This window comes from Parus major, chromosome 2 (assembly GCF_001522545.3).
Source record: "Parus major isolate Abel chromosome 2, Parus_major1.1, whole genome shotgun sequence".
NCBI classification, from domain to species: Eukaryota; Metazoa; Chordata; class Aves; order Passeriformes; family Paridae; genus Parus; species Parus major.
In genome coordinates, this window is record NC_031769.1 from 145,746,992 (window position 1) to 145,764,835 (window position 17,844).

The window sequence follows — 17,844 nt, forward strand, 5'->3', positions numbered from 1 at the left end:
CCCTCAAGTTTGAGGAAAAAGAAAAAACTCACTCCAAACCCTACAGTTTTATGCTGAAGACACTGAGCTGGGAACAATCTCCCCTGGAGACATCACTGTGAAGTAAAACCAGGGATGACATACCAAGGCCATTTCATTCCTGTAACCTATACATGAACCTAATGGGCTCAGAGACCATTTCTGTAACTATTTGGACTGAATTCCATTACCAGAAGTCTGGAGTTCTCTTATCTGTGCTACTGGAAACTTCACACAGTTAAAAAGTACAAGACAACTTCTTAAAAGAAAGTGCTGGCAATTCCCACTAAAGCAAAAGGCTCCTCAGCCAAGGAGATAAACAAGGGGCTGAATTTCCTGGGGCACAGGTATCATTGCTGAGCACACACTGGGCTTGCCTGGCTCAATGCTAATGAAGATGGATTGAGACAGGAAGGATCACAACCCAACCAATCACAGAAACTGCAAGGTTGCTCTCCATGGAGCCTGGGGCAAAGTCCAGAGCTGCTGTATTGATGCTGATGACAAAAATAACTGATCTGGCAAAAACCCCTTAAATAATCATTACACCAGTAATTGGAGATGTGACCTCTGTAATTGCCAGCTCCACCCATCCTTATACAACTTGCTGCATGTTGACCAGGTTCTCAGGCTTTACACTGAGGTCTAAAGGAGTGTGGATTCATATTTCAGATTTTAAAGCCCTGTCAGCAAGTCAGGGTTATTTCTTAAAATAGCTCAGGCCAGAATCCAGCTCAAGGACACTGTACACAGCCAATGCACACATTGAGGTATCTGAAAGTCACTGTGAAAACACACAATAATTTTATATTTAGGCACTATGAGAGGCTGGGGTTGGCCAAGCTCATGTCTTCCCTGAGAGCACCTGGCACTGTCCAGTCAGATGTCTTTAGGTCCAGCCCCACCTGCCCTGAAGATCTCAACTCCTTCTATTCAGCACTGCCTCAGTAATTGGCTGAATTGAACATTCCTGAAGAACCTGGTGGGAAATAGGGAGCAGGATCAAGTCCATCTTGAGGAAGATGTAGGTGCCTCAGTTTAGATTGGTTTGTAAAGTCTTTGCAAAGCAAGTGTGGGGAAGCTCATACCACATAGAGCATCACATAGCCTGCTGGTTTGTAACTCCACTACATGAGACATGCAGGACAGAGAGAAAATATGTATTTATTTACTTGATAGTAGAGATGCAGCTAAAAACATTTTTGAGTGATAAATTTAGTTCATTTCATCCAAGATCCAAATCCCACTGAAGGGCAAGATATTCAGTGTGCCTCCACTCAGCTTGGCCCAGCCCTGCTTTGCGTGTCATTTATCCCCTGCTGAAGCCAATATGGTTTCCACAAAGAACCCTGGGATGGCTGCCAGGTATTTCTGCTAATCTACAAACTCCTTGTGAGTTCTGATACCCTCCTGGTGGGACTTTGGGAAAGGGTGACTTTCCCTCTAGGCAAAAACACAGGGACATTTTGGAGACAGGGCTCTGCATAGCTGAGGAACACAGAGGACCTGGGTATGACTTGCTTCATCAAGTCCTCTCAGACAGAGCCAAGTGACAGTCACAGGCTGCATCTGGAAAGGTGCTGAGGTACTTAACTCCTATTTAAGGATAATGGCCTCAGAGAACTCGGTGTGAGATTTAGGTGACTAGAAATGGCTCTTCCAGAAAGATGAGATATTCAAAGGCCTTGGCTTGTACAGGAACAGAACTGAGTGAAGTTAATTCAGGCAATCAAGGACATCAATGTTGTCCTTGCAGCACCTTTCACAGGATGAGCTGAACTTGCTGTGCGTGATACCCTTAAAAACATCTTTGTCACAATGCACCATCTACTTTTTGTGTTATAACAACAAGGCTGAAACCACCTGAGGGGTATTTATCCCCTCAATAACCACAGAACGAGGCAGGGAAAGCTGACACTTTGAAAGGAGGTTAAAGAATTGCTGCTTCAAAATTCTCATTTCTGATGCTCAGCTAAGTCTCACCAGATCTGCATTCAGAAGCACCTTGTTTGAAGCAAACCCAGTGATATAAGCACTGGCTCAAGTTCTCTATCACTCAGGCACTATTCACTGGTGCAAAACTGGAGCTCCCAAAATAGGCAGAAACATTCAGGATAGGATCTCTACATGATCTTTTTTTCAAGTTAAAGAGTAGGGATAATAGTTTTCATCTGCATCTTAGTGAAAGTTGGGAAAGCTACTGAAGACATGACACAAAGGCTTATGTGCCCCAAAATATGTTTTCTCCACCTTCTCCTACTATGCTGTTGATTGAACAAAACTTATTTCTTCTTTTCACACACTTTGCATAATTGCTGATATCTTAGCAGACCCCTGATGAAAATGAGCATTTTGAATTTTTTCATTCACCAGTGAGAGTATCAAATGTCATGAACAAGGAATAATTCAAACTATGTAAACATAAAATGTCAGTGAAAAAAATATGCCTGCCCATGTAAACAAGAAATGGAAAGCTTACCTTTGGACCTGCTGGCCCAGGCAATCCAAATACTCCTGGCTGTCCTGGTTCACCCTGCAAGCAACAGAAATATTGCTGGTAAACACAAATCTTCTATATATAAAGGCTAGGATAGCTCAAAATAGTCAGTACAGGCAGTTAGGAATATTGACAGTCCTGAGTGCCATTATACAGAGATCTGAAAGTTTACAATGTGTCTTCCTCACAAAAATGAAAGCAGAAAGAAGGAAAACAAAAAGTGAAGCAGGTCTCCATCTCCTCTCAAAACACAACCAACCAGTAAAAAATGAGTCCCCTAAGTTGTGAAGAGCTTGCACTGAGTACAGCATGCAAAGATGGATTCCTTGGAGTCAGCATAATGCATTTTTTCTTGAATTGTCACCTTGCAGTGTATGAACACATCCTATAAGGAATTCTGCAAGTACAACACTGTCCAATCCCATGCCATGTGTGATGTGATGAAGTTGCATCAGTTCTGGAACCAATATCGAAAAATTGTCACTGTTTTTCCAAAGTAGGACAATTGTGGAACAAATAAACAGGATGTAAGGCAAAGATCTTTTTTAGTGTGTGTCACTGCCTTTGTGTATACCTGCCTTCCAGAGAATCCCTTCCCAAACTCCTTCAATTGCCACCAAGGGACTGCCACAAAGGGACAGTGAATGACATGGTGAAGGTTCAACATCAGGTTGAAGATGTTTTTAAGGAATAGTGATCAAGCAGGGGAGAAGATGTAAGGCTGTAAAACTCAATTCTATGAGATACTGGAAAACATAGTTGTGGTTTTGTTTTTCAACTGCAGTTCCTCTTACAGGCAGTATTTGGTACACTGCATCCTTCCTTGAACTAACCATGCCCTCCTCCTCTTCTCTTAGTTTTTATCAGTGCACCAGAGGAGTTGAGATCTTTTCTTCTGTGACCAAGACTCCAATTTCTCTAGCCCATGTCTGCTGAGGAAACATAAGACAGTCCCTTGCACCTTTGCTGTCTCTACTAGCCAAGGACTCCTTGCCAGCCATAATAGAAGTGGCCAGGCTCTGCAGCTGCAGCTAGTCACTGGCAGGTCCCAAACCCCAGGCTGCTCCCTCTCCCTCCTTAATGAATGATAACAGAGCTGCCCTGGAGCCTCCAGCCATGGTTAATCCATAGGACACCTGCCTTGGCTGCAGACACGAGGGAGAGTTTTGAGGCTACTAACCTCCTGCCATTTGTTTCTGCTGCTTCTAAAACGACCACACAAACTCCTCAGACATGTTCCACTCAAGGGAGATTGATTCCCACTGCCTGCCTCACACAGAAAAACAGGATTACATGGGAGGAAAAAAAAGGCTTACGGCTTCTCCTTTTGCTCCATCCCTCCCAGGGGGGCCAGGGGAGCCCAGGGATCCCTGTAACAACAAGAGAATTATCATCAGCACAGCATTAACACCTGCTGCAAGTGCGGTGACACGAGCAGAGCATCTAGAGAAGAATAAGAAATGAGAAATATTTCAACATAAACATTTATTATTTACAGTTTCTGGAGGAGTTGCTGCTGACATTAACACACTAGGGATGATTGATGAGCTGCTAATGAGGAGTTAGGCACTCTCGTCCACTTAACTCATTTAAGAATAAATTAATATAGAAGCTCTAGAGCTAATTACACACATAACAACTGAGTCATCTTAATGTTATCACATCATCTTCTCTTAGCTTCTCTCTTCACTATTCCATTGTCTCAAAAATTGAATTTTTAGTTTTTTTTTCCTCCTTGATTATACAGCATCCATCCCAAAGCTCAGAAGCCTCTAGGCAAAGCTATAATATACATAAGCAGTAAGCCTAAAAGCACACAGAAAGGAAGCCTTGATATATTCAAACAGTCCTCAGGAATTACCCTGGTCACTGGGAAGTGAGTCCCAGAACTGTGAATATGCAAAGGTGTAGAAAACAAAGAAACAGAAAGCCAAACACCACTTAAATTCAAAATTTTACCATTTAAAATTTTCCTCTGCCACCAGGATGAATGGAACTAAATATGCTGAGATTGGTATCTCCCCACCTAACAGGAATGGCAGCAAATGTGGAGAAAAAGCAAGTTTGCTGCCTGCAGCTGTCAATTTAAATAACGATTGGAGAGTGGAACAAACAACAGGCAAGTCAACACACAATGAGGAACTGGCTTGGTGTTTTCACTTAGAAGTGAAAGGCACTGCAGCCGTTTTGTCTTAGGCTTGTTATAAAAAAAGGCTCAAGTGAGAAACAGACACAGGCACTGCAAACTGCCACTGTAGGATGTGATTGTACAGGGCTGGTTTGTTGTGTGTTACTTGGAAGGGCATCTTACCTTGTGATCTGGAGCATTTGCTATTTTATAAGAGGTGGGAAAAGTTTAAATTCCTAAAATTCCTCCTGCAAATGAGGGTTTGATTAAGGGATTTCCAACAAATGTGTCCAAAGTAAATACTAGTCTACAAAATTAGCTCAGTACTGGATTTAATTTTTGGGTTTTTTTTTAAGATGATGACACTGTAAGCAGCTAAAAGCCACCACGGTCCAAAAGTTATTTATGTTCCGTGCAAGTAAAGGCATAGCAATCTTTGGCTTTCTGTGTCTCATACTGAAGAGCCTCTGTTTCTGTGTGCATTAGCACTGAGTTCCTGTTCTATTACATTTGTGTATTTTGGAGTTTTACAAAGTTTAGTCAAATCTCATGCCTTTGAGCTCTCCACACATTTGTCAAATGTGGCTGAGCATCATCAATAGGTTTAAAAACTTTGAGCTGCACTTTGATGAAAGACAGCACAACATCACAATCTCCTTTTCTGAGCACCTTGCTTACACAAAATGAAACAAAATATAATACAGAGATAAAACAAAATACTTAGAGGAGGGTCAGTTTTCATTAGACTTCCACAACAGCTTTATAAACTCTTAAACTTTTCAGAGTATAATTAATAAAGACTTGTACTTACTTTTTCTCCTTTATCCCCTTTCAGTCCAGGAAAGCCAGGAAAGCCTTCTTCACCCTACAATACCAATGGAAAAAATACCTCATATCAAATGCCATATCATTCTGTGGTATATCTGTGTACTTTAGAGAGTGCACTTGTCACCTCTTGAGAGCTGAGTCCAGATTTTCACCCTCACTGTAACAATGCTGTGCTCAGCATTGTCTGAGCACCTGTAACTTGCTCATATTTGAACAGATTAGCTTTCAGTTTTCCATTCCAGTGCATTCCTTCCCTTCCTTTTTGTAATTACCATCCACAACAGAAGTTTTCTAAGAAGAAGATTAGAGACCTACCCTTGTTAAAAAAAAAGTGTTTGAAGCATAGGAACACCTCCCTGAGAAAGTCTCCTCTTGCCATATTCCAAGGCATAAGAACTTGAAGTTTGGTATGGCCAACTTACTACTATGTCAAGTTCCCAAATGCATGGATATTTTTAATTTTTTTTAAAATAAATGGCATGGAAACTGACATGGAAAATTTTGGGAAAATTCAAATGTGGTGTTTTCTTTTTCCCTCTAGCTACTCTCATTAGGACAAAAGACTGGGATCTTTTCCCCCATCTGCTTTTGTAAAAAACTCACTAGCACAGAAAAAATCCTTTTTGCAATAGCATTAAATTGGCTAAAAAGTTGATGCATATGTTTCCAAGTTGTATGCATATACACAAGGACCACCTAAATATGTAGATAAATTCAGGCCAAATTCTACCACATGCAATCTTATTTGTGACTTTTTTTCTGTAACTGTAGTCTAGCAGACTTAGATGGATTTATTTCTAGGGCAAGGTTCCCTACTCTGACAACAGACAGCATCAAAATCCAGCCTTATTTATTTATTTATTTGGTATTTAAAGGTAAACAAAAGATAAAATATGAAAAGTATCTGTCCTGTATATGCAAATTAAAGTCTTTACCTTTATAATCACATTTCTTGCTAACTGAACCTTCACGAAGCACTCCAGAATTTGCAATGCAGCTGGTGGTAAAAATCAGCTCTGCTATATTTGAATGGTTCTCTAATGAGATAGAAAACCCATCAAATAGCAAACGTGATTTTTGAGGAAATCATTTGCTCTAAGAGGTCAATATAACTTGAAGGAACTGCTGTTCCATGGCAAAGTATGTCACACAGGTAGGAGAACAATTTGTGTCTTTCCTATGCAAAGCAAGAGGAGTTTGCATAAGGTCCAGTTAATTAGCTTCTTCTCTTGCCTTTTTTATTATTTTTACTTTTTTTTTTTTCTGTCATGAAATAGCAACTGCTTGGCAAACCTGAACAAATTAATCCTGGGAGCAGTCAGTAAGTTTGAAGCACAGTGCTTACAGAAATATTCATGCAGGACAGGAGAGTATCCACCAGCTTTTCCAGTTTTTGTCCAAGGAGAAAATTGCACAGAACCTGGACTCTAGAGAAAGGTTTAACAACCCTTGGTGGGAAGAGCTCCTACTTCTGCCCCTCCTGCTGACTTCCAGTAAAATCATTAAAGGTGGGAAAGACCTCCTAGGTCAAGTCCATCTATTTACTCAGTCCAAGAAAAACTTGAATGTGCAGGTAGTGATACCTGTGAGGTATTTTGCAGTTACAAATACACCATTTGCAGTTACAAATAAACTTGGCTTAGAAAGTTTTTAAAAAATGAAACACTGCAAGCTCTGAGGATACAGCACTAGAAAAGTCACTCTGAAAACTCCATCCTTCATTCCTCAAAGAATTGATAACAATTCTGCAAGAAAATTAGGAGGGTTTTCTGAGCCATACTGAGAGCAAAAAGTTTAACCAGAATTCAGTAAAAAGGAGAGAATCTTGAATTTCTTTGTATTTGCTTTTAAATGGAAGCATTCAGAGCAACACAATGGATACTAAGCAAGGGGTAACCACAACTTCTGTTCTTCCAGGGGCTCTCAGAGCAGGGCTCACATGGCCACATGGGTTGTCCAGACTCAGTGGACCAAAGGAAATGCCACATCATGAGGAACTACAAAGCACAGGTGAATCTCAGCTGCTGCAGACAGAATATTGGGGTGATGAAGAATAAAAATACTCCTCTCAGCTTCAAAAAAAAGGAAAAAAAAATATAGGTGATCTGGGTAAGGACAGACACACCCAGAGAGGTTTCTTTGTTAGTTTGTGTACATCAGCAGAATTATGCCATTTCTATATTTGAGGAAGGGTTTCTTCCTGGTACATCAGCATCCTGTGGATTTACCAGACCATGCCAGCTCCAGATCAGTGATCCCTCCATACTCACCACATGCACATGTACCTTAATTTGTTGTAGGTTGTGCAAAACTTCACCTCACTTGGGTTACAGTGAGCCCCACCACCCCACAGTTTATGGAATAACATATGTTTTTGGTCTGTGACCAAATTATATCCACATTTGCCATGGTGAAACCCCAGCCAGCAGTCACTTTCTCATCTCCCCCACCAGCAGGATCAGGGAGAGAATCAGAAGAGTAAAAGCTGGAAAACTCATGGGTGGAGATAAAGACTGATTAATAGGGAAAGCAAAAGCTGTGGCCAGAAGCAAAAGAAGGCAAGGAATTAATTCTCTGCTTCCCATGGGCAGGCAGGTGTTCTGCCAGCTCCAGGAGAGCAGGGCCCCATCACAGTAATGGTTACTTGGGAAGACAAACACCATCACTGCAAATGTTCCCCCCTTCCTCCCCTCACTTTATATATGATGAGTTTATATGAGCATGATGTCATGTGGTCTGGGATATCCCTTTGGTCAGTTTGGGTCACCTGTTCTGGCTGTGTCTCTTCCCAGCCTTCCCCACACCCCCAATTTCCTCCCCAGTGTGGCTGTACAGAAAGCAGAAAAGGCCTTGGCTCTGTGTAGGCCGTGCTCAGCAATAACAAAAACATCTCTGTATTATCAGCACAAATCCAAAACACAGCCCCACACCAGCCACTGGGAAGAAAATTAACTCCATCCCAGCCAAAACCAGTGCAACATCCTATGTAGGTCCTGCTATGTCTGAGTGGAGATAATGAAATTACAGGAAAAAAAATAACCTCAATTGCTAGATGATATATTTCATCATAGTGGGAAAAACTAGTGCACAGATTTTGCCATAGCCAACCTCATAACTTTTTTTTTTTTCTGAAAGACCTAAAACAGAGAAGGAAGGAATCTGCAGGTTTAAGGAGAGATGTAGAGACAGAACAATTCAGAATTAACTGATCCTAAGAGACATCAGAAGCACATAAAGGAAAAATTCCTCAGTGATGTTTTTAAGCAATCCACTCAAATTTAAATGTTTTTCTTTCCTCCATTTGCAGCTCCTCAAGCAGCTGCCAAGTTTACAAATATTTCTTCTAACTTGAGAACAGCTGTGGCCTATAATCACACATTTTATTTGAAACTCTGGGTTGTGGCCTATGTTAATGAAAATAGAGCAAACTAAACAAAAAAAAAACAAAAAAAGGGGAAAAGTCTCCAAAACACATGGTTAGATTCTCATTTCCCTGTCAAATTCAAGTAAATCACTGGTCTCTTCCTTCAGCATACAGACCAGACAAAAGAAGACAAATCACTCTAAGGTCAATTCTATGCATTTTATTTATTTTATCTTCCAAACTGGTCTACATCTCACACAAAAGTGCCAATTTTCTAATCCTGGTATGAAATTAAAATTTCTAACCCTGTCACACAATGTCAATGGAGGTGTTACTGGGAGACCTGTAAAAAATCTGCCAAGCAGAACCCCATGAATCACACACTCAGCATGTTGGCAGCTGCACAGACTGGGGCGTCTAGAGCCAAAGCAGGAGACAAAATAGCAAGAATTGAAGAGAAACAGAACAATTGGATGAGATGAAATGGAAACAGAAGTAAAATTGAACTGTGGAGTGGTGGCACTTCACCATTAACACCCCCCTCTCTCCTTTGTTAATTAACTTCACAGCAACACTGTGAAATGAGAAGGGGGCTACAGCAGTACTGTAATATTGCTGTCACCTCCTGAGGGCAATCAGTCGGAGCTACAACAATACAGAGGACAGACAAAAGGTCCCAGAGTCTGGGGCAAAGAGAGAAACTCACTCCAGATTTCATGGGAACCAGGTCAATGCCTTAATAAATTTATTATTTCTCCTGGCTCTTTGGCCTGCATCTAACTTGGCAGCTTGATGTTCATGCAGGATAAATGAGAAGATGGTGGGCAGCTGTCCTACTGCTGATCCATGGTTACACACGGAATTGTTATCAGTGTTTGATGAGTCACATGAAGGAGGAGGACAGAAGAGATGTTAAGTGGGGTCTTCAGGTTCAAATGTCTTAGAACACTTCCAAGACACCTCATAGCCTGGTAGAATGCAATATCTTTATTTTCAGGGTTTCTCCATTCAATGGAATCAACCAATGAAATAATAAATGTTTTATTGAAATATACTTTAAATTTTAAGGTGGAGGTTTTCTGGGTTTTTTTGGGGGGGTTTTGTGGTTTTTTTCTTAGAGAGGCAGGGGAAAGACCAGGGTTTCATTAAAAACCAGGAATTGCAGATCATCTGAGAAGCAGAGCTGCAGTGGATATATGTCACCTATCTCCATTTTCAAAAGCTGCTGACCAGACATGACTGCCATTCTCCAGTTCCCAGATGCAGGATTCTATTAGCCTAATGATGCTAAAGCCCTATTAATATATTGGCAAATTTGACACCAAAGCTGGCCTAATCTTATGCTTCAACATAAAATAAGACATTCATCTCAACTTGGACTTTGCTGCAGTAAAGAAGAAGAAAGAAATGAAGAAAATCTTCTCTTTTGGGTCTCTGTATTATATTCTGATTTAATAAGCAGAATGGTAACATGGACATGATACACAGAGGTCAGTGGAAGTCATAGGTTCTGCAGGACTATCAGGAAATCCAGACCAGTGCAAACAACTGTTTAAATAATAACTATTGGGGGTTTTTGAATTTCAAACATATGAAAGATTTTATTTAATTCATTACATAGAAATCAATTGTCCCCCAGAGGTACTTTCCCAGGAGATATTGGTTTTCAAAAGCTCTCTAAACCCTTGAATCTTATCTTGAATGTCATTGACCCCCACCCCGCTGCCCCATGAGACCAGAAGGGTCCTTTTGACCCTCCATTTTATGAGCACAGTTCTTCTGGAGAGAGCAGATGCCCCATTTTTCAGATTCCAACAGAGAGCTTTCTCTCAAGAAACCTGATACTCCAAATTTTCATAAAAATAGGTAAAGCAACAGCTGGGTTGTAACTAATTCGACACATGGTCACCTATAAGGTGATTTGGTACTGCAGAAGAGAAGATGCACCAGAGCTCACTTATGTGGCACAGCTTTACAGTAATCAAGGTCAGTGTAGAGTACAGAATAACACAGAAACATCCTAAAGACTTCAAAGTTGTCACTGGTGCTCGGAATCCTGCCCATCAGCTTCACATTATCTGCTTCCCCACCTTGACACTCCTTCCCTCCCTAAGTACTGATTGCTGAGAGACTGGGGTGGTCAGACATCCCTGACAACTCCTCAACTTCTGCTTCATCTCCAACCCAGGCTGATCAGTGGAGAATGTAACCAAAAAAAGCACCTCTGCAGCAGAGAGGAGCACAGGGGAGTACAAGAGGGAGCTCTTCCATTTGAAATATTCCTGTTCAACAGCTGGAGTTGCTATATCAATTGTTGAAATATTCAAATTAAGAAATAGTCAAGAGTTTGCAGAGCTATTTATGATTGAACATAATGAATAGGAGGTAAAATATAATTGGAAACAATCAGTACTATAATCCCACTGCATGAGGCTGCAAACATACTAGACTACAATGTGTTGGGTTTGCAGAAGTAGGACTAATAGATTATCTGCCTGTTAGAACAGTAGGACTAATAGATCCCAAAAGTTCACTTTTTCTCATTTGCATGGTTGGGGCAAGAAGGTCTTCAATTAAAGACACATATCTTAGAAACCTTAAAATATGAAAAACATAACTTTGCTCCAGAAACTTCTTTGCCTTGAAGCACAAATTGATGCTCCTTGCCAGCAGCTGACATTACTCAGGACCAGACAAACAGCTTGCCAAGTACCAGAGGGAAGTGTTCATTTAAACAGAAAAATGTTCCAGTCATGTAGCATGGCATTGATGAATTAAAGTCCTTACATCTATAAAAAGTACACAGAAAAAGGTTCTGGTCTTGTTGATGATTGGTTGATACTTTTTCTTGCAAGAATAATCTATAAATTCCATTTGCTCTGGTTCTAGGAAGTTTCTGATGCTTCAGATCTCACACACCCCTCAACAATTTCAGTAGCTCCAAGAAGAGCTCATTAGGGCAGAGGAGCAACGTGTCAGAGTACTCCAAACTCTGGTGTTGAACCGCTCTTAACCATATTCTGCTACTGATATTCCACATTCACGTCTTGGTCTACCTTCTGGTGCCTCCCTGAAATATGTGCAAAGCTTTTCTTCAGGATTAACTCCATTGTCTAGTCCATGATTCCTCTCCTCCTTGAGGAGTCCCTTCTTTTTAAATCTCTCCCTGATGCATAAATTAGCCAAATCACTGATCATTCTTCTCATGGCTCTTTGCAAGAGCAACATCTCTCCACACCTCTCTTTAAATGTCACACCCAGAATGAAGAGAACATCTGACTAAAGTCTTATCACCACCTGCTTATAACTTGCAGTGATGCAGCTGCTGTTCATTGCCAAACACACCTGAGGCTGCTCAGTCAAGTCATTGCCAAAGCTATAAATCTCTTTGATCCAGCCAGACACAGGGGTTGGAACTAGATGATCTTTAAAGTCCCTTCCAGCCCAAACTATTCTAAGATTTTATGCTATTTATTTATTTATTAAGTGGTGCTGCTCCCTAGGAATTTTTCACCTCAGAGATTATGACAAAGGTCATGATCTTTCTTCCCATTTTACTTGGACACTGAGGTACAGGAAGGGGAAAAGCTCTGGTCAAGAACTTCTTCAGAGACAGCAGAGACAGTGACAAGGACAGCAAAAAGAACAGTCTCCAGAGACCCAGACCTACTCCCAATTCCAAATGTATCAGATATCCTTGAAATAACAACCACTAAGGCTCCACACACTGTTTCAGCAGAAAAGCAAACTTCTGTCATGAGAAAAACCTCACATTTGCCTCATTTGACACTTAGTACTAAGTGTACATTTATTACTCAGCAGGGTCTGAGACCCAAAACACCATCTTCCTGTCAATGTCAGGGACAGAAGGCCTTGTGGGCTTTAGGAGACACAAAATCTTGAGGTGGTGCTTAAGAAAAAGGGTGAGAGACCCAGAACAGGAAACTAAAGGTGTCCAGAGTTGCACTTGAGCAAGTCAAGAACAGCATAAAATCCAGTGCTGCCCTGTCTCAGCTGCCCTTACCTGCCCCTTCAGGGAGCCCATGAACAAGGTATCTGCACCTGCTGAGCCATCACAAAACCAAGAACAGCAACAGCTTTCACCAGTGAAAAGGGGAAAACCCATCTGCTTAACTAGAGAGATCAACCAGCAGGGAGAACGACAGGCAATGCTTAGGATTCCTTTGATGGGCCAGTGATAGCAACTCTGTGTAATGCTTCAGCTCTCTGTGATTCCTGAGGTGAGGAGCTGCATGTCAGAGGGTGTTCTCCAAACTGCTGGGAAAGCTGGTTTATTTCCCACCTAACAGGCAGACAATCCATACCCATCCACTGCAATATCACTCTCAGGAGCATCCCACATTCCAACAAGATTTATCAGTTACAGAATCAAGATAATGTGTTATTTTCCCACCCCCCATTCGAATTTATTTTCAGAAGAAACAAATCTCTCTTGCATGCTTCCTTTCCTCACTGCCAGTGGATCTTGGCAGAGAAATCCTTTAAAGAAACAAGTGCTGGAGACTTTGCAAACTTCTGGCTGCCAGTAGATGTCATTGCATACCAGCACTGTACCTGCCAGCCAAGGGGCAATGCTGAAAAGAAATACATGTTTTCTAAGTTTATGTAAGGGGAAAAAAAAAAAAAAAAAAAGAACCAAGTTACTAACACTCTTACACTGCTGAGAATTAAGCTGTCACAATCACAATAAGTATGTGAGCTGACTTTCAGTTGTTTAATGCAATCTGCAGCTGTTATTCTGGGTCACAGAAACCCACAGAATTTATCTAAAACCCTCTAATTATGGTTGAGAAAAAGAACTCCATCAAACCATGGTTATTTAGCTCTGCAGAATGTGCTTTAACTACAGTTAAGGGGACACAAAAATACTCAGCATGCAGACCAAAATTGGCCACATACACAAGAGGATTCAAAACATACTGAGTAAGGCAGATAGTAACATTTCTAGAACTTACTTTTTAATATGAGGATTCTGAGAATAAATCACAGATATGAACAACTCCAGTGAACTTCATGACAGCCTGATGAGGGATTATTATACAGATGTTTAAGTGCTGGACTAAAAGGTTAAGTGCTTTTAACCAGCTCTCAGTAGCTAAGAATAGTTCCTGAGCCAAAGACTTGTTCCAGACCAAAAAAAACCAAAAACATATCAAAAACAAACCCAAAACATTTATATATAAAAACCCTGCAGACTGTACTTTCACTTTGAATTACCAGGTCAGTTTTAGTCATATTAGCTTTTATTCTGCAGTCAAATAAGAACACCTGAGCATACAACCCTGAGGAGGCAACATTTCCATTGCCACTTGTCCCCAAGGAACATTAGTTACAGGGCATTGGGGTTTTATTTTGTCTTCAAATTTCAACTCAGTATTATCTCTAAACTTGGAGATGTTTTCCCATTTCGTTACTCTCAAGATGTGCTCACTGAAGGAGCCAGCAGGGATGCTGATGCACCAAGGCTTCTGCAGCCTTCTTCTGCCTTAGCCTCTCTGGAGAAACCCTTCAGCTCACCAGTCTGGGGTAAACTGGGTGGCATTTGTGAGTTTGGGGATTTGGTGACACTACCTGAACACCACAGCAGCCCAAGCAAGGTCTGTAACCTCACTGGAGCATCTTCCCTGCACTGGGCTCACCATTCCAGCAATGAAAGAACACACATATCTCTTGAACTGATAATTAGTTTTATTTGGAAGTAGCAGGAATAAGGACTATTTCTTGGTTCATGTAAGCTCAGGCCCCACATCATTTAAGAGCTGAGAGAACACATCCTGCTGTTAGATGTTCAAGTTGGTTGCTCCCCCTCTGTTCTGAAGCTGTTGTTTTCAAGCTTTCACCTCTGGCCCTTGGGTTTAAAGCACTGCCAGCCTGAGCCTTCCCTGCCAGTGTGAGCCTTACCTGCCAGCAAATCACACACACCATCCTCCTGGTCCCAAAATGCATCCCTCAGAAATACACAGATGAAGCTCTCTTTCTCCATCGAAGCAGCCTCCAACAGCAGACTCCAGCTATGCCTGTAGCACTTTTTGTGGCACTTTTTCTTGTGTCCCAAGTTGCTGGATGCTGGCCAGCCCTGATCTAAAGGCACAGTGCTTGTGCTAATTTGGTAAGTCCTGCTGACAGCACAGCACAGGGGTAAAAATGCATCAGGGCTTTCAGGTCAGGCTTTTTGTGTATTCAGCTGCCTTGGGGCAGACAGAGCACAGGGCTCAGTGTGGGGACACTGTATCTAACAGAGCAGATTTCCACAGCTTTTCCAGATGCCCTAAAAATGGCAATAACTCCAATTTGGAAGAGAAGGGAAGGGGAAGCAAAGCCTTTATTTGAAGGATCTAGTAGACAAGATACACAGGCCTGGAGAGAAGGAGGCTCTTCAGCTTAATTCCCGGGGAACAAAGACTAGCTGCTTTGCTCAAGGTCATTAGAGCCAAATTCCAAGTCTGGATGTCCCACAGTCTAGCCTGAAGCCTGAATTATCTTCCTGCTTTGCTTTGCTTTTCTATGCCTGGCCTTGCAGTCACTGCATCTCTAATAAGCCAAGCCACTTCAGAGATTTTATTCTCCTTAGAAATACTATAATAATCCTCCTGCATTTTTATCAGAGTCATTACCATGAAAAAAAAAATTGCTAGGAGAATATTGACTTAATCTACTAAAGTTGTTTCTCATATTCATTGCTGCCTGTGTGATTATTAGTGTGAAGGGAAACAGATAAAGCAAAAAGGAAAGCTTGGGTACTCTTGGAAACTTATTAGTGAGGGAAGTCCCAGTGCAAAACATAATGAAACCTTCATCCACCATCTCTGCAAAAGATGGGTGCTTATGGTTAGACTTTTTCCCTATGACTAATTGGTTTCCTGGGGGAAAAAATCATGGTAGTGATCACTTGATCCACTTGTTTCATGACACCTTTTTTCATGGTTCCTACTCTTCTTCAACACATGTGAATAGTGTCGGCCTAAACCCTGAACAAACTATGGAAATTTCTGTCCCTTTCTGGGCAATGAAGGTGTTGGGAATATTCAAGGGTTGTACAAAAGTCTAAGAACACCTACAAGCAGTCAAGACAAAGGTGCAGTGAGCTCCTGGCCCATCTGCCTCCGTTTTCCTCATGGCAGACTTTGCAAACCTCCTGCCCTTCTGTCACAAATCACAGTTTGCAGAGCTCCACTGACATCTTGAAGCAGAGAATGTCTTTGTACCCACTAGAGTTTACTGTAATTAATTCATATGGACTCTTTCAAGCACACAAAATTGTAGCCTCCAGAAGAGTCTGCAAAGAGGTGTTTCAATCCCTGCTGGATGAAAAGCAACTTCATTTTGTTAATTTTAAACTTGCTTTCAGGTAGCTTGGTTTTCTTCCCCTTCAGTTTTACAACAGAAGAAAGAGTAAAAAATAATTTCCCACTAATATCTCCATACCACTCAAAATTTGACAGATTTGCATCTTATTCCCCCTAAAGTCATCCCATTTCCTGTGTAAAGCACCTTCCTGCCTGCAGAACCTTTTCACTGCTCTTGGCCTTTGGGGTGCTAAACAGCTGTCTCAGCACCAGTGCATAATGCTCAGTACTTTGCAAGACAAAGGCATAAGTTTTTGAAAGTCTCCCAGTTAAATTTTACATGGAGGGCTGGCTCATGATGTGGATGGCTGTGCCCCAGGAATGCAGACCTCATGCTCTACAGAGCCTCCCTTGTCAGACATGAATTCTCTGACTTTGATCGAGTTACTGAAACCCCGTTTTGCTTGAATCATTCTCGAAAATGCTCTCCAGCTGCTCCTGCTGCCCTCACTCCTCTTCTGCCCCTGCTCCTCTTGAATCAATAGAGATTTGAAGATGAGTTACAACCCTTCCAGGATCAGGCCATCTGGTTTAGCAGACAGCCACTTGAATAACCTCCAGAATAAAGCTAAAGCATTCCCTTTCATGGTGATGATGTTACAGAATTGGATACTTACCCACGTATAATAATCAGTTCAACAACAGAAGCGCTTGCAAAAGTGAATGAACACGCAGTAAATGGACACAGATTTATGAGCAGAAATATGACAGACTACATCTAATGTGAAAGGGATTAAGAACTCCAAGGGCTGAAAGATGCCAGTCAACAATGGAAATTTAAGATCCAATACAGAGAGGCAATAGGTGAATCACACCTCTCCAGGAAATCCACTTGAGAGTGGTTTACAAAGACACCTGTAGATGCATTATGGTGTTTTCTTTTTTAATATCTGTGCACAATAACTTGGCTGCATATGCATGTTTCTGTACATAAAAATCATCCTCAATCACTCTGAGCTATTTAGGCCTGGCAGAACATGCCAGGCTGCTGCTTGAACCATCACATGAGTTTCCTGGGTTTAAAAGTCACAGTAGTCCTCATGCCAACATCAATTAGGTTTTTTGCTGCTATTATCTTGGGGTTTACCACTAATGATGTGCTTGACATGTTATATATGCTAATACAAGTAACCTTTTGGCTTTAACTTGGTGATATAACCAAGGTGATGACCTGAAGAAGCAAGGCCAGTACCTCTCCTGTGCTTCTGGAAAAGCACAGGACTTTCCCTCTGACAAATGCCTCAGACCTCACATAAATGCCCTACAAACAGTACTTGGCAACAGTGTGGCCTGACAGGTGTTTGGAACTGGCACAGCTGGAGAGCAAGACTACAATAATGGGGTGATTTTAATCTTGTCATCTCAGTCTTTTCAAAGGTGAGACCAGTTTTTTCCATCCACATTTAGGATGTGAGCCTCGTCCTTTTAAAGGATGCCACAGCACATGCACAGCAACAACCACACAGATGGCAGCTGTTAGTAAAGTCCAGCATCTCTGATCCAGCTTTCCAGCACTGGCTCATACCCATAAAAATCAAGGTAACAAAGCTTTCACAGCCAAAGTGGGAAAAAAGAATTCCTTTTCATGCAGCCATTGCAGCACAGCAGGCAAACAAAGGAGACACGAATCCTCTCCTTCCAA

At 41.5% G+C, this 17,844-nt stretch overlaps 1 protein-coding gene across 1 annotated transcript in view; it reads right to left on the reverse strand.

Moving 5' to 3' along the window:
* COL22A1 (collagen type XXII alpha 1 chain) overlaps nucleotides 1-17,844 on the reverse strand; it is a 227,247-nt gene that overhangs the window by 109,906 nt on the left and 99,497 nt on the right. The window contains exons 13-15 of the mRNA XM_015620160.2: nucleotides 5,455-5,508; nucleotides 3,832-3,885; nucleotides 2,498-2,551 (exon numbers count right to left, since the gene is read on the reverse strand). Coding sequence (XP_015475646.1) covers nucleotides 2,498-2,551; nucleotides 3,832-3,885; nucleotides 5,455-5,508 — 162 coding nt within the window. The remainder of the gene's footprint in view (nucleotides 1-2,497; nucleotides 2,552-3,831; nucleotides 3,886-5,454; nucleotides 5,509-17,844) is intronic.